The following is a 21265-nucleotide window of genomic DNA, read 5'->3' on the forward strand; positions in this document are numbered from 1 at the left end:
GCCAGGTCAATTTTCAAAACTTTAAGGTGAATCTTCAGCTGAAATGTAATGGCTTTTGTGTGAGAGGGTAACTGTAGCTCTCTACTACCTATCAATTCTTTTTCATTTCTTGAGTTTGGAGGATGCCCAATTTGGTTCCAGGTTTAAGTCAGAGAAATCTAAGTCTGTCCTGCCATAATCTTTACAGGCTGCTATAGCAGCTAAGATTAACAAGTCTGCACCTCTGCAATAACTGCAGAGACACCAGTGTTGTCCTGGAATTTACTTATTGTCAAGAGAATGCAGACAGTTTAATTAGACTTTCTTTTGCCATGTTTATCCTTTCAAAGTGAAGCCACTGGAAGAAATGTGACTTTACAAGTTCAGCAGGGATGTGCAATACAAGAAGTATAAACTAGAGACATGCTATAAAATATATATATTTGTAATGGGGTTTTTTTGCTGATCTGTTCGCAACTGTTTCTCCTCTGATCCAAATTTCAAAATGGAATTACAAGAGTTCCTTTCTGAAGTAGAACTTTCATCCTGAACCACAATTTTGCCCATAAACACCAGCTGGAAAACACAAGGCTCACACAGGTAAGAGATCAAAGGAGCATCGTTCCAGGCAGCAGTGCTGAATGCTTGCTGCAGTCTGACACAAGAAGCAGGTGGCTACTGTGGCAGCTGCTTTCATGGAAATCACCCATGCAGGGGAAAACCATCAGCTTGTCTCTGATCTGAACTGCTGTGTCAGACCTACCAGTGAAAAGCACCATACTAGAGTTTGAAGGCAAAGGACAGATAATTCTATGGTATACGTAGCCATAAACAAGACTTCCAACTTCACTGATTTTCACTCATTTCAGTGGAGATAGCAGAGTTTGTTAAAGTCTTTCCCCCTACTTAAAAGAGTCTTAGCAAAGGGGAAAAAGCGAGAGGACACTTTACCTCACAGTCCTCGATCTTGGAAGCCCACCAATGAAGATCGGGTCCTTATCAGAGCGGTTCAGGTCTGAGGCAACCCCGGGAGATTCTCCTTGCTTGGTTTCTCTATAATTAAGGTTATATGCATCCATGACTGCCAAAATTCCTGCAAAGAAAAGAGTAAAGGTCTGGAGAAGGACATGAATACCCGTTCTTCCATTTTGGCAATCTTGTCTCTAATAAAGGAAAATGTATTCATTGACTCAAAACATGTATGGACAATCTTCTTATTTTTAGAATGAGTAATTTATTGTACTTCAAGCTATCCTGTTAATGTCATTCATTCTTCTCTGCCAAAACCAAATCTAACATGTATTATTTGTAATGCGTTACTTCCCAAACATAGGCCCCAAAATACTATTGTACTAGATACTATTAAAACGCAGAACAGAAAATGTGATCCCTGATATACAGACCTGGACAAAGATCTTCCACTCTCTAAGGACTATTGATATGTTTTTGTCTGGCAGCTTCTGCTCTACCTGCTTTTTCCAGGATGTGCCAAACCAAGCACAAGATTTACACTGCTGTGCTTCTAAAAGCAAAGCAACATAGATGTGGCTGCTGAAGAAATTGCATTGGAAGTGACCAAATTTGGTCGTAGTGAGGTTCCCTGTGGCTGTCTTAGATACTTGTGTTTGTAAATGTGCAGATATCTGGTTTTTTTCAGTCTGTGGCCTACCTTGTTTCTTGTTCCGACTGAATGAAATTTTATACCATGTTCCATTGTTATAACGATTTTCTGTTGTAAGAGCAAGAGCTCCTGAACCTAGATCAACGGTCAGTCTCACTTTGCCATCAACAAGCTCAAGGGACAAGAAATCTCTCTGGGAAGGAAAAAAAACACCACAAAACAAAACCCAACAAACAAACAACAGATTAAATTTCTGGAAATAATATCTTCCAAAAGGATGCATTTTTGGCAGGTTTGGGCTACTGTGTGAAAAAGGTTTGGCAACTCTTGTACCAAGACTCTGTTAGGCCTAAGACCTTTGCTATGTTTAGGAAAATTAAGCTACATGTACCTCACAAGGACTTCTTTTTGTTTTGTTCTGTTGGTATTCTTATTTAAATGCATCATCAGTCTTGATTACTCAGCAGAGGAAGGTTTAAATAACACGTCACATTTGCTTTTTTTTGGATGAAATTGAGTGTAATTTGATTTGACTGTTAGATAATGATCAAACACTACAATGTTCTTTCTGCAAGAAGCAAAGAGCTTCTTCACACAGTAAAAAGACTTTCTGGAATTGTATTAAAAATGCCCCCTCTGCACTGTAAAACTTAAGTCAGATATCACTGTGCAATGTATTCAGGCAGTGAGTACATTACAAAGCAAATGAATAATGCAGTGACAATCTCTATCTAAACACAGCTTTGTCCTGCTTCAGGAAAAGAAAAACACCAGCTAAGTATGAGGTAAACTGCATGACATATGAAGCATTAATTTAAGTCTAGAATTAAAACAATTTATGGAGAATTATTTTCATTGCTTAGTTTTGCTCTTACTATATGTATTTGCTCTAAAGAGTTATCTCTAGGGTTCCTGTCTTTACTCCCTTGGCTTATGATGTCAATCACAGGTGGTAATTATAAAAAGATAATACAGTCTTTTAATGTACGTAAACTGAAAAATAACAAAGAAGAAAGCAAGAAACCCGCAAGTGATCAAAACATATTTTTGGACAGCTTAAGAATCTGATCCATTTTCTTACAGTGCCATTTGAAGCAAGATACAGAAGCAGCCCATTAGGTGAAAAGGTACTGAAAAATATTATTATCTGAGTCACTGTCGAGCGGAGTGCCTTCTCCACAACTGAGTATCCACTGCCATCAAAATGGAATGAAGTGTCTTCATCCTGTGGGCTACAGAAGTAGAAAACAGTTAAAAATATTAACTGAAGATTTGTGTTTTTCCGGTCATTTTTATATAAAATATATGAAAAAATAGATCATTTGGTGCAGCCCCCAGGCAGTATGATTATAAAGTGTGGAAAGAGACTTGAATCTTGATGTTATGAATAACTGAAGGATTCCAGCCAAAGGCCATTTTCATTACAGAATCTCACAATACATGATTTAGCCGTGGGGAAGGATGTATACGAGATAAAAAATGTTCTTCCCTGGTGTATGAAAAAAACCCAACAATTTCTTAAGGGAAAAAATAATTGTTACAACATACACCCTCTTACTTAAAACATGTCATCCATTTATCAACATGCTTTGCATAATTGCACTTACAATAAATGTTCTATTAGCCCCTTTCCCTGCAATGTAATACTTGTTAAAAAAATATACAATCAAGCAGCACCCTCTGCTGTTTCAACATGAAACAGTCTGCAAAAGGGAATATGGTCAAACATATTTCTTTTCAATTCCTTAAACATAAAAATAATACAGTCTGCAATCCCCTTTCACAATGACTACAAGAGGGGTAGCAAGATCAGTGGCTACAGTTTTGCTATGCATTTTCTTTATATGAGTGCTTTACACTGTTTCTTATACTAGGAAAGAATAAATTTGTCTTGTTGGGAATTATAGGAAAGCAAACATTCCAAAATAGTTTGGTTCACTGGCAGTCCCTACTTTCAATGCACAAAATAGACCACAGCAATAGAACTCCTCTGAAAAAGTGATGAAGTGACAAAATTCCATATGCTGAAATTATTTGACACCACTGGCACATTCAGATTAGCTGTGTTCAGAACTGTAAGTTAATGATCAATGAAACACTGCAATTTGTCCAAGTTCATTATTTTAGCTAGCACAGAAATATATAATACAGATGTAAATTACACTAAATCTGTTACAAAAAAAGAGAGTGAGACAAAATACCTTCCAAAACAGCCATTGCATTTGCCCTCTCTTTCCATATAGTTCCAAAGACCGATAGATTTGCCATTCAGGGATGCCTCTCCCATGCACCCTTTAAAATGGGTCACCTTAACAGCAGGCGATTTCTGTAGAACAAGAAATACTTCATGAATAGAATTAATGTTAAGAACTCTGAAAATTATGCAGCCAAATTTTTGCTTGGTGTTTTTCCTTGAACTCTAACTTGGTTAGACATAAATCATAATAAAAGAACAACACATTTTAGCATAACTATTAACAATTATCACTTAAATCAGAATAGATCAGTTTTGCAGCAAGTGAAAAAGTAAAATAACTATGTCCTTGACCTACTTACATGCCTCATGGCATGAATAACAATGGCAAACTAAAGAAGCCATGGAAGAAGGACACGAAAAACAAATTCATTGTGTAATGTCTATGTATCACGCATGCACGCACAGCCTGGCCTGGTTAACACTTTATGCAAAAATTTCCAGGGAATATTAAGTTCAGGATACTAGAACATCTTTATAGCATCTTTGCTTTATGTTCAGAGTACCTGGCATTTCTTAATGAAGTAACCAATGCATGCAATTACTTCTAAGTCTAAAGTATATCTTAAACATGACAAAAACATTTTACAGATTGCTGATCTCGAAATTTAACCTTGATTTGCCCTCCAAGTCCTCCAATAAACATTAGGGTTGATTTGTTAACATCCAGTATGCTGGCTGTCCCCGGAGAGGCTGCAGATTTAGATGAAGGCTTCTGATTGGAGTTCATTTCCTCTATGCTGAGTGTACCTGTTTTTCCAAACCTGCCAAGTACAAATACTAACAGTTTGTGGTGGGTTGACCCTGGCTGGAGGCCAGGTGTCCACCAATGCTGCTCTATCACTCCCCTCCTCAGCAGGACAGGGAGGGGAGAAAAATAAGATGGAAAAAACTCATGGGCAGTTTAATAAAGCAGAAGCAAAAGGCTGTGCGTGGAAGCAAAGGATAAACAAAAGATTTATTCTCCACTTCCCATCAGCAGGCAATGTCCAGCCACTTCCTGGGAAGCAGGGTTTCAGTACACATAGTGGTTGCTCTGGAAGACAAATGTCATAAGTAACGAATGCCCCCACTTCCTCCTCCTTTTTCTTAGCTTTTATTGCTGAGCAGACATCACATGGTGTGGAATTTTCCTTTAGTCAGTTTGGGTCAGCTGTCCTGGCTGTGTCGCCTCCCAAGGTCTTGCCCATCCTCATCCTACTGGTGAGGGGGGATTGTTGGAGAGCCAGCCTTGGTGCTGTGCCAGCACTGCTCGGCAGCAGCCAAAACCCTGGTGTGTTATAACACCTTGCTGGCTACCAATGCACAGCACAGCACTGTGAGGGCTGCTGTGGGGAAAATTAACTCCACCGCAGCGAGATCCAATACATAGTTTCAGAAATCACCAGGCTTAATCAACACTTGCAATTGGCTTCTCTTTTCAAGGACAAGAAAAATCTTGTCACTGGAAAACTCAGAAGATGGTTTGTGTTGTTTATGCCAAGTTCACTCACTAAGTAGCTGGACATTTCTACAATACAGCCAACTCATTAAAACAATAATAATCAATTTTTCTATCCAACACTTATGTTATTCTCATTTTAATTACCTGGTTGCATGAATTCTGTGCCATTTGTTGTTGTCAATTTGAAAATCAGGGTATTCCACTCTTGTTGATCCAGAGCCCAAATCCCAAAGAAGAGCTACCTTACCACGTCGCATCTCCACCGCAAGGAAGTCTGTCTGAAAAACAGCAGGGCTTATTCTAGGACATGGCATCGGACATGTAATTTCTCTAACATTGAGAAAGTCTTTCCAGACTCATGTCCTTGCACCCCATATTATGGGAGTTGACTTTTAGCAAAATCAGGCCCAGTAAGTTTTTACTCATTTTTACTTTCAATGAAACCAAAAAACCTCAGCTTATATACAAGTAGGTGATTTTTTTTTATAGATATATACAAACATGTAGACATATAGAAAAGTACATTTCTGAGTGTACGTGAAGTGACCTACCAGTCTGTGAAAAAGCACTATCACGTGATAGCATGCCACAAGGAGCTAATAGCAATGTATTTATTAGGATTACAGAGGGAAGGAAGAGGAGGGCAATGTGACATTGAGCCATCATGCTCCTTTTCAAGTGGGTAGATGCACCATGCTCATGAGGGTCAAATTCAAGTACTTTCTCTGTGATACCAGGCAAATTGCTTGATATACTCCAGCATGCTATATGAAAGCATCACATAGCGTTACACTCTACTGAGGTAAATGCACAGCATGGGAAAAAGAAGGGGAAGTTTCATGACATGGCCAAGAGGCAATGCTAAGGAATCAGGTGCTTTTATTCTCCACCTTTGAGAATCTCTGGAATCATCTATGGCACAAAAATATTTACACCCCTAGTGAACACATTTGCCTGCAAGGGGCCTCACTTGAATATATAGTTTGAAGTCAAGTAGGAAAAAACATATATATGGCCATTTAAAACATTTGACTACCATCACCTTCAATAAATGTATGCCAGGAACTTACCTTTCCATTGCTACCCAGGTAGAAAAGTAGGTTATCTGGTTCAGCAGTTTTCACATTGAGCGTTAAGGTGTTGTAATTCGTAGATGAAATTTGGGGTTGGTAGGCACGAATACAATCTCTGTCCGCTGATACTGCAACTTTAATCTGGGGAAGAAAGGAGGAAATGGATTCTAAACAAGTCTGTCTGTACACAGCACATATTTCTGAAATATGTACTTAGTTTTTGACCAACAAATGCAAGCCATTTGCTGAGATACTTTCATGCAATCTGAGTTTTGCTACCTGAGTTAGATCTTAGCAATCTCCTAGGTATCACTTGACAAAGATTCACAAATAGAAAAGAATGAAATCTGTCATAATTCACTCATTCAATTAGGAGAGCTGAAGCCAGTAAATTAAACTATTCAAATACTTCAGAAAACAACAATAAATCTTGGGTCAGAAGCCCATATATCAGTAAAAGGCACTGTAATAATATCAGAAAATAAAGACAGAAATTCAAAACCTTTTGAAAAAAGGAAACAATTTTTAGTCTATGTTGAGATATTGGGGTTTTTTTAAATTTAAAAGGCAGACAGTCTGCAATAATTCTGGTTATTTAAAAGTTTTACAAAACAGTTTACAGGAGTATTCAAAAAATACATTTGTGAATATATTACAAGTTAAACTTTTTTAAAAGAGAAATTCATATTCCTGTTGTCATACCACTAACTCCTTTGAACACTGTCTAGTAGACTGATAACAAATCAATTCAAGCTAAATACAACCAAATTCCAAGAAGCTTGGTAGCATAATGACAGAAAACCCATTTTAACAACAGAAAAGCCTTAACTTCATTGAATATGCCTGTAATAACTAAATACATAAAGCTTATGTGTGTATATGCGTACGGACACAGATATATAAAGTTTCTCTCCTCTAGTAAAAGTTTTACAAAACAACAGAACAAACTCTCAAATTAGAAAAGGGGATTTTGCTAATACTTCTTTTCACCCTGCTAGGAACCTCTATGATTTATGACACTTCAGAAAATACTACTCCTCCTTTTCTGCAGTGGATTCATTAAGCTTCAGTAGACTGTGACAGAGAAGCAATAACCATATAATTAAGGAGATTGCAGAAAGAACTGAAAGCCTTTTATTTTTTAAAGCAAAACCTCCCTAAACCTTACAATAACATACCCATACTAAAGCCAAAGGCATACCAAAAATTACCGAATGCAAAGTTATTTTCATATTCCCCTCACAGTTTAATGAGGTCCATAATACAGTTGATTCACTTTTGTTGTCTTTAAGGAGGGAGCAGAGATTTAAAAACAAGTATATTATTTGTCTTAAAGTATTCTGGATGCACAGCAGCTTCTTGCAAAGAACAACATACGGACATGGCAGGGCAGAGATGGCAAATTTATTGATAGAATCAACACTCTTGTTAATAAATTTGTAATGATACTTGATGTTATATGGAGGCACCCCACATCAATCTCTAAAATAAGCTTAGAAATTAACATCTTGTCCTAAAAAGGATTGCAGCTTTATCTCAAAGACAAATGGCTCTTTACTGCAAAGAACTTCCCTGCTAAAAGTGAAAGTGAAGCCAGTTAAGTCTGGGATGATGGAACTTACAGATGCTGCCTGCTTGCGGGCCTGGCTGATGAGCTCTTTAATTTCAGACAGGTTTCTGTTCAGATTCTCCTCTAGCATTTTCAAAGGTTTCAGCCTATCCAATAAAAGACTTGCTTGCGCTTCCACTTCTTTAACTTGTTTTTGAGCTGTGACTGCTGCCAAAAGATAAATTAAATGTTGATGCAGGTTGAAAGAGAAATGTACTGTCCATTGCTGAAATACTTCACCAAGGTGGCCTTTTTCTGATCATTTTGTTTTCAGCAATTTTAAACATCAGTAAGGAATATGCATACTTAAGAGTATCCCATGTGACTCCTCTAGAGGTCTTTTTAAAAGTTAGAACATTTTTATTGAATTAGGAAGAAATTTTAAGTCCATCAGACTCATATTTAATGCCTATTAAAATTTAATATTAGTACTGCTTCTGCAAGCAGTGATATTTCTAAAGAGCAATGAAGCAGCAAACTTACCAGCTTTTGATGAATCAGTTATAAGTTCACTAGTTTTCCTCAATGTGTCATTAACTCGGGACAATGTAGAAGAAGCATTCAGCAATTTTTGACTGAAATCCCCAAAGTGGCTTAAACCCACCACAGCACTGGTGTTTGCAGACACAGCCAGCTCTTTCACCTCAAGCATGTATTTCCTTGTATCTGAAACACAGTTCCCAGGTTAAAAAAAAAATTCACAGCTTTCATACATACTCAGGAGTAATAAATGCCTGGCTTCATAACACAGTTACAAACATAGTCAAAACACTAGAAATGCTGTCGGTTATGTTCCTTTCATAGTAAGAGTTATATTTTTGTTTGTTTGTATTTTTCTGTCTCTGAGGGGAGCTCCAAACCAAGACCTACTGTGTTCTAACTTCACTTAACTGTTGAATGCGTCATGGTTTACCTGCTGTGACACTGGAGTGCCAGAAGGCTGGTGCAACTCCTCTTGCCCGATTATTAAGTTAGAAAATGGCCACGACTACGGCCCTGAACAAAAAACATGGCAAATGTTCCCAAGCTGATGATACAGATATGGATATACCTATAGAAGAAGCTTGTACATCTATGTATGTTTGTTCATAACCATACACAGAGGTATATAATAATAAAATATATTACACACATATATAAATAATAGAACTTGCAGCAATTTTAATTAAGGCTCATCAGTTTAGATTTTCACTTCTTAATCAAAAGACTTGATTAATCCAAGTTTTGAATTCTAGGAAGTGTGTTTTATTTTTCATGACCAGCTCTGAATACAACATAGACACAGAATGCAGTGATGGGGAACTTGATTCTGCCTATCTCAACAAGAAGATTACATGAACACATCAGCCTCATAGTCTTCAAAGTTCCCTCAGTGACTGCTGGCACCCAGAGTCACTAATCTGAGACTTATGTTTTAAATCCTACAGAAAGCTGGTGAGGCAGAAGGTCTATTACACCCTTTGCTTTGGGTTACAATCACTTATATAGTGAGTGCACCACTCCCAATCTCAGCCTGCCCTTTACATCCCCGGTGCCCGAAATAGTGGGAAGATGCTGGAGCTGGCACAAAAGGCCTGATTTAGTTCTGCAGGGATCCTTCTTCACAACCAGTACCCTAGACAGAGGGCAACCACCATGAATCTCTGCCCAGATGAAAAAAAAAAAAAAAAAAGAGAAAACTTCAAGAAATGTAACAACAAAACTGAAATCAAACAATATTAAACTGCGAGTTAAGGACTGTCCTATGATTTTAATAATGCCTTAATTTTCCACGTGTAGCTTTATGTTAGATAGCATCCTGCAATTAATACCCAGTGTAACTTTATTACTAATATCACCCTTTAGTGTGACTTAAGGGCCTGAGTTGTAAAATGGGTATTTTAAAGCTTTGGACAGCATTATAATCTGGAAATACAGTACAACCCAACAACTCAGGCAGAAGGCCTTTATGAGTGTTTTTCTACTTTTAAAAAAAAACATTATTAAGGTTGGCAAAGTATTTCAGACCCTCTTATTCGCAACTTCAAAGACATTTTCTCTATTAGTTTCCATGAACTCTAGGTCTTGCCTTTATCCAAAATAATTACTTTTTTTTTTAAAAGGAATTCTTTTGTTTTGGAAAAGCACAGAAAGAACATTTTAATCAGTTAAATGAAGTCAGTTTTTACAACAAGAAAACATTTAGATGCAGATAAGATTCACAGCGCAGTATAAACAATTTTGAAACAAGCTATCAAAAGAAAGCAAAACCTCATAGTTCCATATATAAGTTTCTCTCCATGTGGGATTAAATATTCTAGGACTTCACTCTCTTCTCATCAGTGTAATTATATTGCTTTCAGAGCCGCTCCTGATTTACAGCAGTGTGAAATGGGAATAAGACTACAGACCTTAAGTGATAACCCAGTTATGTTTCATGGGTTTACTAAAAAAATGGAAAATATTCCTTGTGAGGCAGGAGGCTAAATGAGTCTCCAGTATAGTTTATTGCTAGGTCTCTGCAATCAAACAATGAACAGGATTTTATTACGATTGTACTAGACTGTTCTGTAATAAGGAAAATATCAATATAAATTTCACTTACCATTAGGCAATGCTCTTAGTGTCCACAGGGAATCATTAAGCTGGTTGACAATTGTATTAGTACTTTCCTGAATCTTTTCTACCTTTTTGTTCAACCCATTCAATCCAAATAAAAGGCCTGTTGGAAGAAATAACTGATTTTTCTATGCATAAACAAATACTATTACAACCCACACAAACCCTATGTATAGGGATAACAAGCATTCACTCATTTATCAATGCAACTTTTTTGGTTTTTTTCAAGAGAAAGAGCATTTTACAAACAGGAATGCAAAACGAATGCAGTATGCACAGATAAGCTCCTGTGGGCATTGCTTCCTTCAAAGTTATCCTTTCTGGCCAATTCCATCAGACTGAATTGGTAGAAACATAGTCAGGAAGATACTATCAATTAAAATGATTACATGATTGCGAACCCTTATAATTTTTATGATGCTCTTCACTTTTTGTGGTGTCTGACAGGAGACATTCAAAGAAGTGCTTTTCTTTTATACATTTGTGATGTTTGCAGAATCCTCACACTAAAATATGTAGAATAGAATAGAAGGAACAAAAAAGGGTATGCATTCTGTCCATGTGAATTACATAAAACGTATACATATTTGTAAAGCTATTGGTTTTAAAAGCAAAGACTATTTTACAGTTACAATTTATGTCTGTGAAACATTCCGTTTCTGTCCAATTTCATTCAAAATTTCCTTTTGGGACAGCCTCTGCTCCTGCACAAAGTCTGTGTTCAAAATGCTTTTTCGAACTTCCATGGTGCAGACTCCGATGCCTTGCTGGTATCTTTGGAGTAACAAAAAAATGAAAGGATTCTGGAATTTATAGAGGCACTCTGAGCCAAAAGGCACTTTGTACAGATAAAAACAAGTTCAGCTTGTTTCTATATTTCAGCTGTGTAGAAGAAACATGTAAAAATGATTACGATTTAAATATATCCTCCTCCATACTTGTGTAATCCATGATTTATTAGATAAAATTGGATGAATATATTTCTTCAAGAATTATGTTTGTTCTTCATCTACTGCACAATCCCTGATGATTTAATTCATAACATTTGAAAAAACAACCATTTAAAGAAAGCATTGCTTGGAGGTAAATGAGGTATAGTAATGGCTAATTTTTTACATGGTTACAGAGAAAAAATATATTCTTATCTAAAAAAGTAAAATTATACATGACTCCATAATATATTATTCTTAATTGTATAAAAACATGTATATAGTCATATGCAGTATTTTAACTTAGTTTATGTTCATTTAAAAAAAAAAAACCACAAAAAACCCCATTAAAAACCACAAAACAGGATATAGAAAAAGAAATAGAAGCAGATATCATAGAAACATAGAATTGCTTTGGTTGGAAAAGACCTTTAAGATCATCAAGTCCAACCATTAAAATGTGAACTCTAAAGAACTGACCATCAGCTATTTTATTCAGATTTTTAGCTTCATTCTGAAATCTGGAGCTCAGCAGTAGAGTTTCTTTTCCAAGAAGACTGAAAGACTCCTCTGGCTGAAAAACAGAGACATCAGTTGCCACATAAGAAAAACAGAAATTCAACTGAAAACATTTAAATATCTGCAGATGTCTACTTCAAGTTACTGAACATTCTTGTTATTTATGAGATATTGTTACCTTATTAAGCATCAATTAAAAAAATACAAGTTGTAATTATTTTTCCAAGAATGTGACTTTGAATCTCTTTGTGAGTTCATAAAAAAGAGAAGACTGAAACAAAACCTACCAAATTCTAGTTTGAACACTGCTACTGATTCAGTGTTGTCTTTTGGAACATCAATAATTCTAGATCGAGGCCTAAGTCAAAACTCCCAGCACTGAGCCCTTCAAAGTGAGATACCTCAAAATCCCAGTCTTTAAAGTGTTCTTTTAATCCATTTCTCCAGCTGGAAAATCTGGAAAAGTACCTTGAAGGACTCATGCTGTACAAAGCTTTAATAAGACAGAGTGCTATAAAATAACATACAAGGTCACAAAACAATGCAAATAAACTATTTTGATCACTACCACGTAAAATACATTGTCACATATTTGTTTCTCCAGGCATAATGTGCATGACACTTGTAAAACATAGCTCATTCCTTCCTTGGGTTTACAATCATGAAAAGCAGAAAGAGATAAAAGGGGTGAAATAGAATAATATGAAAGTAGTAAGGTCAGAGCAGTAACTAGTCTTTTTAATCTACTGTTTCAATAACAACCTGATAATTTTGCAAGGCAGAGGGATGGCACTTGAGATACAAACATACATTTGGTTATGAAAGGTTCTCAACTAAGCAAAATAGTTGTAGTTGGCAATATCTAGATAGAAATGGAAGAGGGACAGGTCAAATAAGCAGATGGTTGAATAATTCCAAAGGTGGAAGAGGAGCACCAGAGGTTTGGGAACTTAAGTTCTACAGGAATGCATGTCAGATGACTGATATAAACACTCATAGAATCAAGTTCAGTCCAGCTAACCACACATTAGACATTTAAAAAAACCCAACCGAAAAAAAAAGGGAAATGGTACAGTGGCAGAGAGAAAAGCAAGGTAAACAGAACATGAAATCTGGTACCAGTACTGACTTGGAGTACAGATTCAGGATACAGTATATACTAGTTGGTAGGACAGGCTGTCATATATGCCTCCATGAAGAAGCCTCAAATTTCAGTACATGCAAAAGCAATTAGAATAAATATTCCAAAATGAGAAAGGGAAACGCATTTATTAAAATACTAATATTGATACTTACTAAATCCAAGGGGCCATTCACAACTCTAGATGCATCATCTGCCAAACTCTCTGTTCTTTCAATCACACTTTTAACACTGGAGTGGGCGTAGATAGCAGCAGTTGTGTTCAGAGTCACATTTCTTACTTTAGACAGGCCACTAAATAGGGAATTAACAAGTAATTCTCTTTCCATAACAGTATATTAATCAAGCACTAAATTCCATGTCTTCGTTTACAACATGCACATCTTTCTAGAATATATAATGCACTCTGAAAAAATGAGCACACCTTGCCCTGTGTTGTGTAAGGGACTTTAAGTTCATCATTTTAAACTGAAAAAAACAGTTCAAAGAAGGTTTTAAGCTTTTTTTTTTTTTCCTATTTTGTTTCTTTTTTGTTTTGGTCAGTTTTTCAATTTACAAAGCCACTTAAGTGACTGCATGAAGAACAAATAAATCACATCGCCTAAACAGAACAAAAGCAGGTTCCTAGCTGGAGCTCAAAAGCAAAGTAGAGAAATACAGCACCTAGGAGGAAATTATAAGCATCTGAAAGCTATTCTGAATTAACTTTTGCTTTATTGAATTTATCTGGCTGCAATGAAGTCAGCAGAGTTGCTCAGTGTTACACAGAACAAAATTTTCTGTTCACGAACTTAAATACATGTAAATTTTCCAATCTGATATGATTTCACTTTTAACATACAGATCTGCTGACTTTGAAAGACAAAAGAGCAAGAATTCTAGAAGGATTCCTGGGATAGAAGATTAATTTCCATTGAATTAACTGGAATACCTTTGCAACTTCCAAATTCTAAGAGTGCGTTTTTGAGTGGATTTGAGATCGCAACCCACTCATTTCTGCAAGATGCTTTGAAAGCAACAATAACAGAGGCATAGCAGGAATAGCTTCTTGATGAGATTCAGATATATTGTCAAGTATGCATACACAGACCAGAAGCTTTTCTAGTCACATGATGATATGCTCACTGAGCATTTAATAATTTACTAGTTACTGTGTAAGTCAGCCACATGAAATGCAAGACTAATCAACCCCCTTGATATCACTTAATAAAGGTACGCAGCATTAAAAGTAAAAAGCACTAGCAATTAAAGGGGAATAAAAATTGATCATAGAATCATAGAATGGTTTGGGTTGGAAGGGACCTTTAAAGATCATGTAGTCCAACCTCCCTGCTGTGGACAGGGAACTCCTTTAGTAGATTAAACTACTACCTATTTAAATCAAATCTGACAGACACTACTGGAAATCTCTCCTGAGTTCATATTTGTCAAGTTACCTACCTCTCTAGTGCATCTGCAAGTCTTTGGACCTGGGCAGCATGGTCTTCGGCTCTGTACACCAGGTCAAGCACTCCTCTCACAGACATCTGCATCACCAGTTCATCCACATGGTGTCGCAGTTTGGTGCTCCATAGGACTAACCCATCCTGGTGGACTTCCAGGTTCTGCACAACAAAATGGTTTGCCTTTTTTTTTTTCCCAATAGCAAAATACACCTGATAATGTCAAAGAGGATGTTAACCCTTAAGAACTTACAGATGTAGAGTTCTTTACATCCTGGGCAAGAGCAGCAGCAACGTTCACTAGGACCTTCCCTTCTTTAATGAACATGGCCGAGTCTTCTTCACTTTCCTTTATATTTAGCTTTTTATCCTATAGCATAAATCAAGTGTTTTACAGTAGTCTGCAAAGTCAGCTAGTGCAGATGAGTTCACATATTACATACTCAGTTTTTGGTTTTCAAACAGAGGTCTGGTTTCCTTTGAGTTTTTAAGGTATCACATATATTAACATGTTTAAACATGTACAAACTTATTAAAATCTATAAAGTGGCTTTTAAATACAATTTCATATTTGATATTTCTTATGCAACAACACTGATTGTCCAGTCTTACATTTAACTCTGCCAGGTTGCTAGAGATAAGAGGAAACAAGCGATTGGTTTCATTGACGTTAGCAAGCGCCTTATTCACCATCTCCTGGGCATCTTGCAGTCTGCTGTTGTGCTTTGAGAAGAGCTGGCTTGCATCCTTTTTTAGTTCAGCAAGCTCCTGGTGGGGTTTAAGATACTCTTTCTGAACCCGGATCAACAAATTTTCTGCAGCTCTGACAAAGAGAGGAATCAGAAAAATAAATAAATAGCAAAGACGACACTCGGGCATGGATTTCTTCAGGAGAAATTGGGGTCACGTGAAATTAATTTAAATGCATCTTCTTACAAAAGTCTTCAATTTTTTCTACAACAACATACACACACGTTAGCTTAGTTACTCATCTTACCATACAAAAAGATGAGTGTCTGGGGGAGAGGGCAGGAATGCAGTTCAAAAACTTTGTATGTAGTGACTAGAGGGGAGAGGGGCTAGTATGAATCACGTTTGCTTGGACTGATTTGGGACATCCCCCACATCAAAACCTCAGTGAAACATCTCTCTGGGACTGCTCTATGTCTTAATTGTAGTGATTCATATTCTGAATGTAGGATCAAAACATCAATTATAAGGACTGACATTGGAAAGAAACAAGTAATCAGCACTGAAAGACATATACCCAAGAGTCCTGAAAATTTTAAATTTCAAATAAAACCAAATAGCCTTATTAAAATGAACACTGAAATGAGAAATCTCTGCACTGATCTTTTGAAATCAGTAACAGACATTATCTGGGAAATATCAAATATACCCAAATTTGTCAGTTGTTAATTGCTTCAGCTATTCTATTTGGGAATATTTCCATCTTCATTTGAACACTTTCCAGTATTGAAGGAATTGAACTGAAAATGATCCTGAAAGTCTATTCCTTTGTTTCTCTTTGTTTCAGCATAAATGCTGCACACTACAACTCCTGTAATGATACTTTTCCATAAATGTTTGTCCCTTTTAATCAGATTTGAAATCATATAGATCTTTAGCCAAAGCAAAAGAAACCTAGTTTATTTCACAATTATATACAGCAAAACGCACTTCCATCTTTCTTATTAACATGTGCATTTGCATGTATTTCTTAACACTAATAATTCAGAGTCCTTATACTCAGAAGCCAGTCTTAAAAAAGTTACAAGAATGAAAGTATTTTACAGACAGTAATGGCTCCTATTTCAGTGTAGAGTAAAAAGGTTATATTCCAAACGATTTGGGAACTTTCCCTTACATGGCAAATATGGGGAGACCTCGGTTATGAACATTGCTTAACAATATGTCATCACAAGCTCAGTCCACTGTGAGCCATGTGGTAACCTCTGCTCCCTGAAAAATGCACTGTCAAAAGCTGCTTATTTAAATCAGTTTTAACTTTACAGCTGCATTGCATGATAAATTCTGCAGTGCAAACAATCTTATAAATCTTATTAACTCTCTTCTTCAATCTGTCAAAGGACACTTATCAGAGAATTTTCAGAAATTTCAACAAAGCCTATAATTGAGAAAGTTAATTTACAAATGCCTTGTATAACAACTCAAAAGTTGATGTTGAAAGTCAGAACATTCTGTTACTATGCAACAGGACATTTTGAGACATTTTTGTAAGTACAAAGAAGCTATTTGAAGTTCCTAGTAAATATAAGAATAAATGGTACATTTCTAGTCCATTTAGCTTTTGTACAATTTAATATTCAGTTCAAGGACAAGCACAGGAGTCTGTTGAAAAACTCAGATATGCTACCAGCATAAACATTCTACCCTGTCTAATCCAAAGCACTTAATAAAGAAAAGTCAAATTTTCAGAAATATTCCACTCTGGTCTAAATCTTTGTCCCTTGAAACCAATGTTAACGTTCTTACAGCTTTTGGTGGACTACGGCAATACTTTGTATTTCTGAAGTTGGAACAAAAATTTTGCTGACTGTTGGAACAGTCAATGTTTGTATTGCCAAGTCTGGCAATAAGCACTAATAAATAATGAATATAAAAGCCATTTTAAAATAGCCTTTAACTGGGGACAAATCAAGACAATGGAATATAATCCTAAATAGTGGCTTAGAATGCTGAAACAAGTGCCTTGGTTTCATTTGCAAATCTATGTGATACATATTCCAGTGACAATAAATTGTCATGTTCTTCAGCAGACCTGACATGTCCTGGGCTTGCAAATGACTGAGACAGTTCTACGAGGTCTCCTAGCCAAAAGCAACAAGGAGATGTGTATTAGGGCCAGATCTGAATCAAACTGAAACCAGTGAGTCTTTCCACTTATTGCAATGGCATTTTGTATCACATCCAGATCAACAGGCTTTGGCTACGTGAGTATCGCATGGGGTCCACAAATATTTTCAAATAACGTAATCCCAGACTTCATAAAGCTCCACCTGGGCTACCTATCCATCGCACTGCTTCTTATTATGGCACAATGTTTCTCCAGATATCTCTCCAAAAAGCACTATTGCATAGTATAGACATGTGAAATAAAGTTTTCAGCAGAACAGGCTTACTTTTGGACACTGGTAGCATTACGATGCTGTTGAACAAAATCTTTCTTGCGCAACGCATCCAAAAGGGCAGAAATATCATCCTGCAGGCTCTGAGATGTAGCATTTGACAGAGGGAGATCCAGGCCCAGTGTTTCATTTAGTGACACAGCAACTTCAGCAAGTACTAAGTAGGAGAGTAAACAATTTAGTCATACCATTAAAAAAAGAATATATGGGAACCCCCTGTGCAAACTGCAGCACTTCTCATGTCAATAGTTCTTTTAAAGTTGCGAAGGAAATTCCCTTCTAAATTCTGTAAAGAAATGGAAATATCTTAAAAGCAGGATACCTTTGATGGTTGTGTGTACTGTGTCAATAAATCCAGTCAGTTCTTGACTTTTATTCCTGGTTTCCTGAGTCATTGTGTTAAGCTGCCAAGCTTTTTTCAAAAATCTAGATGACTAGAATAAAATCAGAGATAATCTTTGACAGTCCTCCTAAAACATTGATTAATTTATGACATTTGTCTATGGTTTTTATACTTTTTTTTCCCAATAGTGAGAATGCTTTGTAAGAGGAAACAATGTAGACCTAGCTGATTCATAAATCTCTGATGCTTCCATGCTTGCAGATGCCTTAATTATATTGACAGTTCCAGCCTCTGATATCAGTGAAGAATTGTGTTATCATATTGTTATTTTCATAATCAATAAGATCATAACTACCAAAGCTATTTCTTTAACAAAGTAAACATTACATATATTTTTAGCTACAATTAATGTATCTTAGGAAAATCACTCTTCTGGATACATCACTTTTAGCAATAACAACACTGTTAGTGCAAGCACCTTGTTAGATTACATATATATGGTCAGAAAATTATAGGTACACATGGTCAGCAAATGAGATCTAATGGCTGAAGTACTATCGTCAATTTTCTACCTACAATTTTTCTTGTGTTAAAACTGAATAAAGAATATAAATGTTGTCTACTTTTTTATGTGGATTTTCAACAGATTTATTTCTGCTGAGAGTTTTTTAAACACAATACTATAGGTATCAAAGACTTTTGGTGAATATGGAGCTATGACATAATTTGGAATAAGCTCCATATATTAAAACTAGTGAGAAGAAAGTATCTCCATTTCTCCAGTTTTAGGGCCTTAAATGATCACAGTTCAAAAAGCTTCCCAACTTCAACAGAAACCATGGAAATCTCCTGTACATTATCATAAAATACTGTCATTTGCAGAATTCCACAGACCAATCAACTCCTCTCCTCAGAAAGACTACAGAATGAATTAATTCTTTCATTGAACTCTATAGATTTAAAATAATTTCTAAACAGCTCTCTGGCATTTATGTACCATGCTATGAAATACCAACGGATTTCTCCAGAAAGGCTAAGAACAAAGAAGCCAGCACACCTACCTCTTCATGCAGCTGATCAATTCCTCCTGATAAACTCAGAAGATTTTCTTTTGCTGTAGCTAATGAGTAAGTTGGATCTTCCCTAGGAACTATAGATGCCTATAAGAAACAAGAAGAAACAACACACTGTAATGTAAGGACTTTGTTGTGTGTCCAGAAAAGTTCTGGGAAGAACATAACTATGCACAATAGATTATTCATATATTTTAAATGACTGATTTGCAAAGCACATAAGACAGAGTAATTACATGCATGCAGTTCATGCAACAAAAGGTGTCATTTCTTTAAATAAGAAAAGAAGGATCCAGCCATGTCGTACTTTCAATCAACTAGTAAGAAAAAAGCACAATTTCTACTCTCCCGAGTCTCAATTTCACCACAGTCTGATCTGCCCAAATAAGCTACTTTGAGAAGTTCCAAGGCCCATCAAATTAAATGCTTCCATCCAGTCCCACAGTTGCTACTGTATCGGTAGCTGGTCTTGTCAAAGCAGCTGCATCTAGGGTATATCTGTGAGGATGACCCTGAAGAGCTCTATGTTTCAATGTCAAAATCCAGTGGATGGCACTCAGGAGTTCAGGATTTTGGCCGTCCAGACGCACTAAGTTAACACAAGGAGCCCTGCGGATCCTCTCACCAGTAAGAGAGAATAATAGGCTGTATGTGGCTTCAAGGTTATCTCAAAACTACCTTATATGACAACAAATAGGCCATCGTACCCAAGCGTATCATATTTGATACAGTCAAGGCCTGCAACAGAATACCACTTCTCTAAAGATGCAAAGAAACTTAAGGCATCTCATCAAAGAGAGCAAGTCTGGGAAAGGTTATTTTTAGATTTCAGATGTTTCAGAGCCAACCATTGTAAACACCATAGTAAGTATCATTCTGCCCAGCTTTTTAAAGAAGTAATACATAGGATTATCCAACAGCCTTGTGTCAAAAGGAAATTTCAAAGCTTTTTCCTCAGAGTAAGGAAAGAGAAGCTGAAACTCTTGAGCCTCCTGGGATAAAGCACAGCAACATTTCTTTAAAAGCTCAGTTCAAAAACCCAGAATGGGACAGCAAGTATGTCTAGGTATTTGAGGAGGAGTAAACCAGGAGGCTTTAACTAGAAAAACAGAACTACTGAAGTCCTCAGATGGACTGGAGATGCAGAAGTGATGAGGAGTAGACGATCTGATTTGATAATTTTCTCATTATTGAGAGACTCATGCCTAATGCATAGAAAAGAGGAAATACTAGAGTTCCTGAGCCACCAGCATGAGGCAAAGACGCAATAAAGTGCAGGGAGAATATCTGTAATTCACATAAACAAACTTGGGGATTTTCTGGCTTCCAGCTACAGTTACTTTGGTACAAGGCAAAAAGGAAGGTAATCTTTGATTAGCAAGAAAGAGAGGGATACCTGCTGCCAAACAGAGAAAAGTTACAAGACTACTAATTTACCCTCAAGATTAAGTTGCATAAGACTACTGTGGCCTTACATAAATAGAACTGATATCATACTTACAAGCAGTTTTATATCACTTTTAACATCCCACTTTCGAGAAAGTGACAGCTGGCTTTTATTTGATTTTAATATTAAAAAAATGTATGTACTAAAGGAGAAATTTAAATTGCTTTTATTTTTACCTAAGATTTTACTTTGGTTTATAATTAAAGTGCTAAATAAAAGTTACATATTGAATAATTTTTATAGTCCCAGAAGATGATTCTCCTATACAAACACAAAACAATTACAGAAAGCAAGTCAATTGTATCCTTAAAGTATTACAACAATTCTGTGTGTTTATGCCTTATGACATAAAGGAAGGGAAGCATAACTGAAGCTTTATAACTGTTACCATCTAAAGGATAAGAAGCTTTATGCTGAAGCATAAACATGTAATTTAATCAAGTTTGCCTTCAGATATTGTAATTATTAACATTTTGAAGTACATTGATTGGAATTCAGTCTGTCTTACATCTTAAATAGAAGAAATTTTAATTCAAACTCTTAATTTGCCAAATCCAGCAGCACAAGAAGGCTCACATGATTTTTATTTTGTTGTGATATGGTGGAACACAAAAACGATAGCTCTGTTTCTGTCTTAGAGCTTG

At 36.3% G+C, this 21265-nt stretch overlaps 1 protein-coding gene across 4 annotated transcripts in view; it reads right to left on the reverse strand.

The window, feature by feature from the left end:
• Positions 1 to 21265, reverse strand: part of LAMA1 (laminin subunit alpha 1) — a 110340-nt gene that overhangs the window by 12875 nt on the left and 76200 nt on the right. For 3 of the 4 annotated variants that reach the window (XM_054815283.1, XM_054815281.1, XM_054815284.1), the window contains 18 exons: positions 19163 to 19261; positions 18081 to 18192; positions 17753 to 17915; positions 15222 to 15432; positions 14863 to 14979; positions 14608 to 14792; positions 13323 to 13461; positions 11988 to 12081; positions 10565 to 10681; positions 8464 to 8646; positions 7994 to 8148; positions 6369 to 6512; positions 5443 to 5576; positions 4468 to 4618; positions 3802 to 3926; positions 2682 to 2832; positions 1649 to 1793; positions 931 to 1072 (listed from right to left, as the gene is read on the reverse strand). In XM_054815283.1, coding sequence (XP_054671258.1) covers positions 931 to 1072; positions 1649 to 1793; positions 2682 to 2832; positions 3802 to 3926; positions 4468 to 4618; positions 5443 to 5576; positions 6369 to 6512; positions 7994 to 8148; positions 8464 to 8646; positions 10565 to 10681; positions 11988 to 12081; positions 13323 to 13461; positions 14608 to 14792; positions 14863 to 14979; positions 15222 to 15432; positions 17753 to 17915; positions 18081 to 18192; positions 19163 to 19261 — 2567 coding nt within the window. The remainder of the gene's footprint in view (positions 1 to 930; positions 1073 to 1648; positions 1794 to 2681; positions 2833 to 3801; positions 3927 to 4467; positions 4619 to 5442; positions 5577 to 6368; positions 6513 to 7993; positions 8149 to 8463; positions 8647 to 10564; positions 10682 to 11987; positions 12082 to 13322; positions 13462 to 14607; positions 14793 to 14862; positions 14980 to 15221; positions 15433 to 17752; positions 17916 to 18080; positions 18193 to 19162; positions 19262 to 21265) is intronic. The other variant, XM_054815282.1, reaches the window with a different exon arrangement.

This window comes from Grus americana, chromosome 2, assembly GCF_028858705.1.
Source record: "Grus americana isolate bGruAme1 chromosome 2, bGruAme1.mat, whole genome shotgun sequence".
Classification (NCBI taxonomy): domain Eukaryota; kingdom Metazoa; phylum Chordata; class Aves; order Gruiformes; family Gruidae; genus Grus; species Grus americana.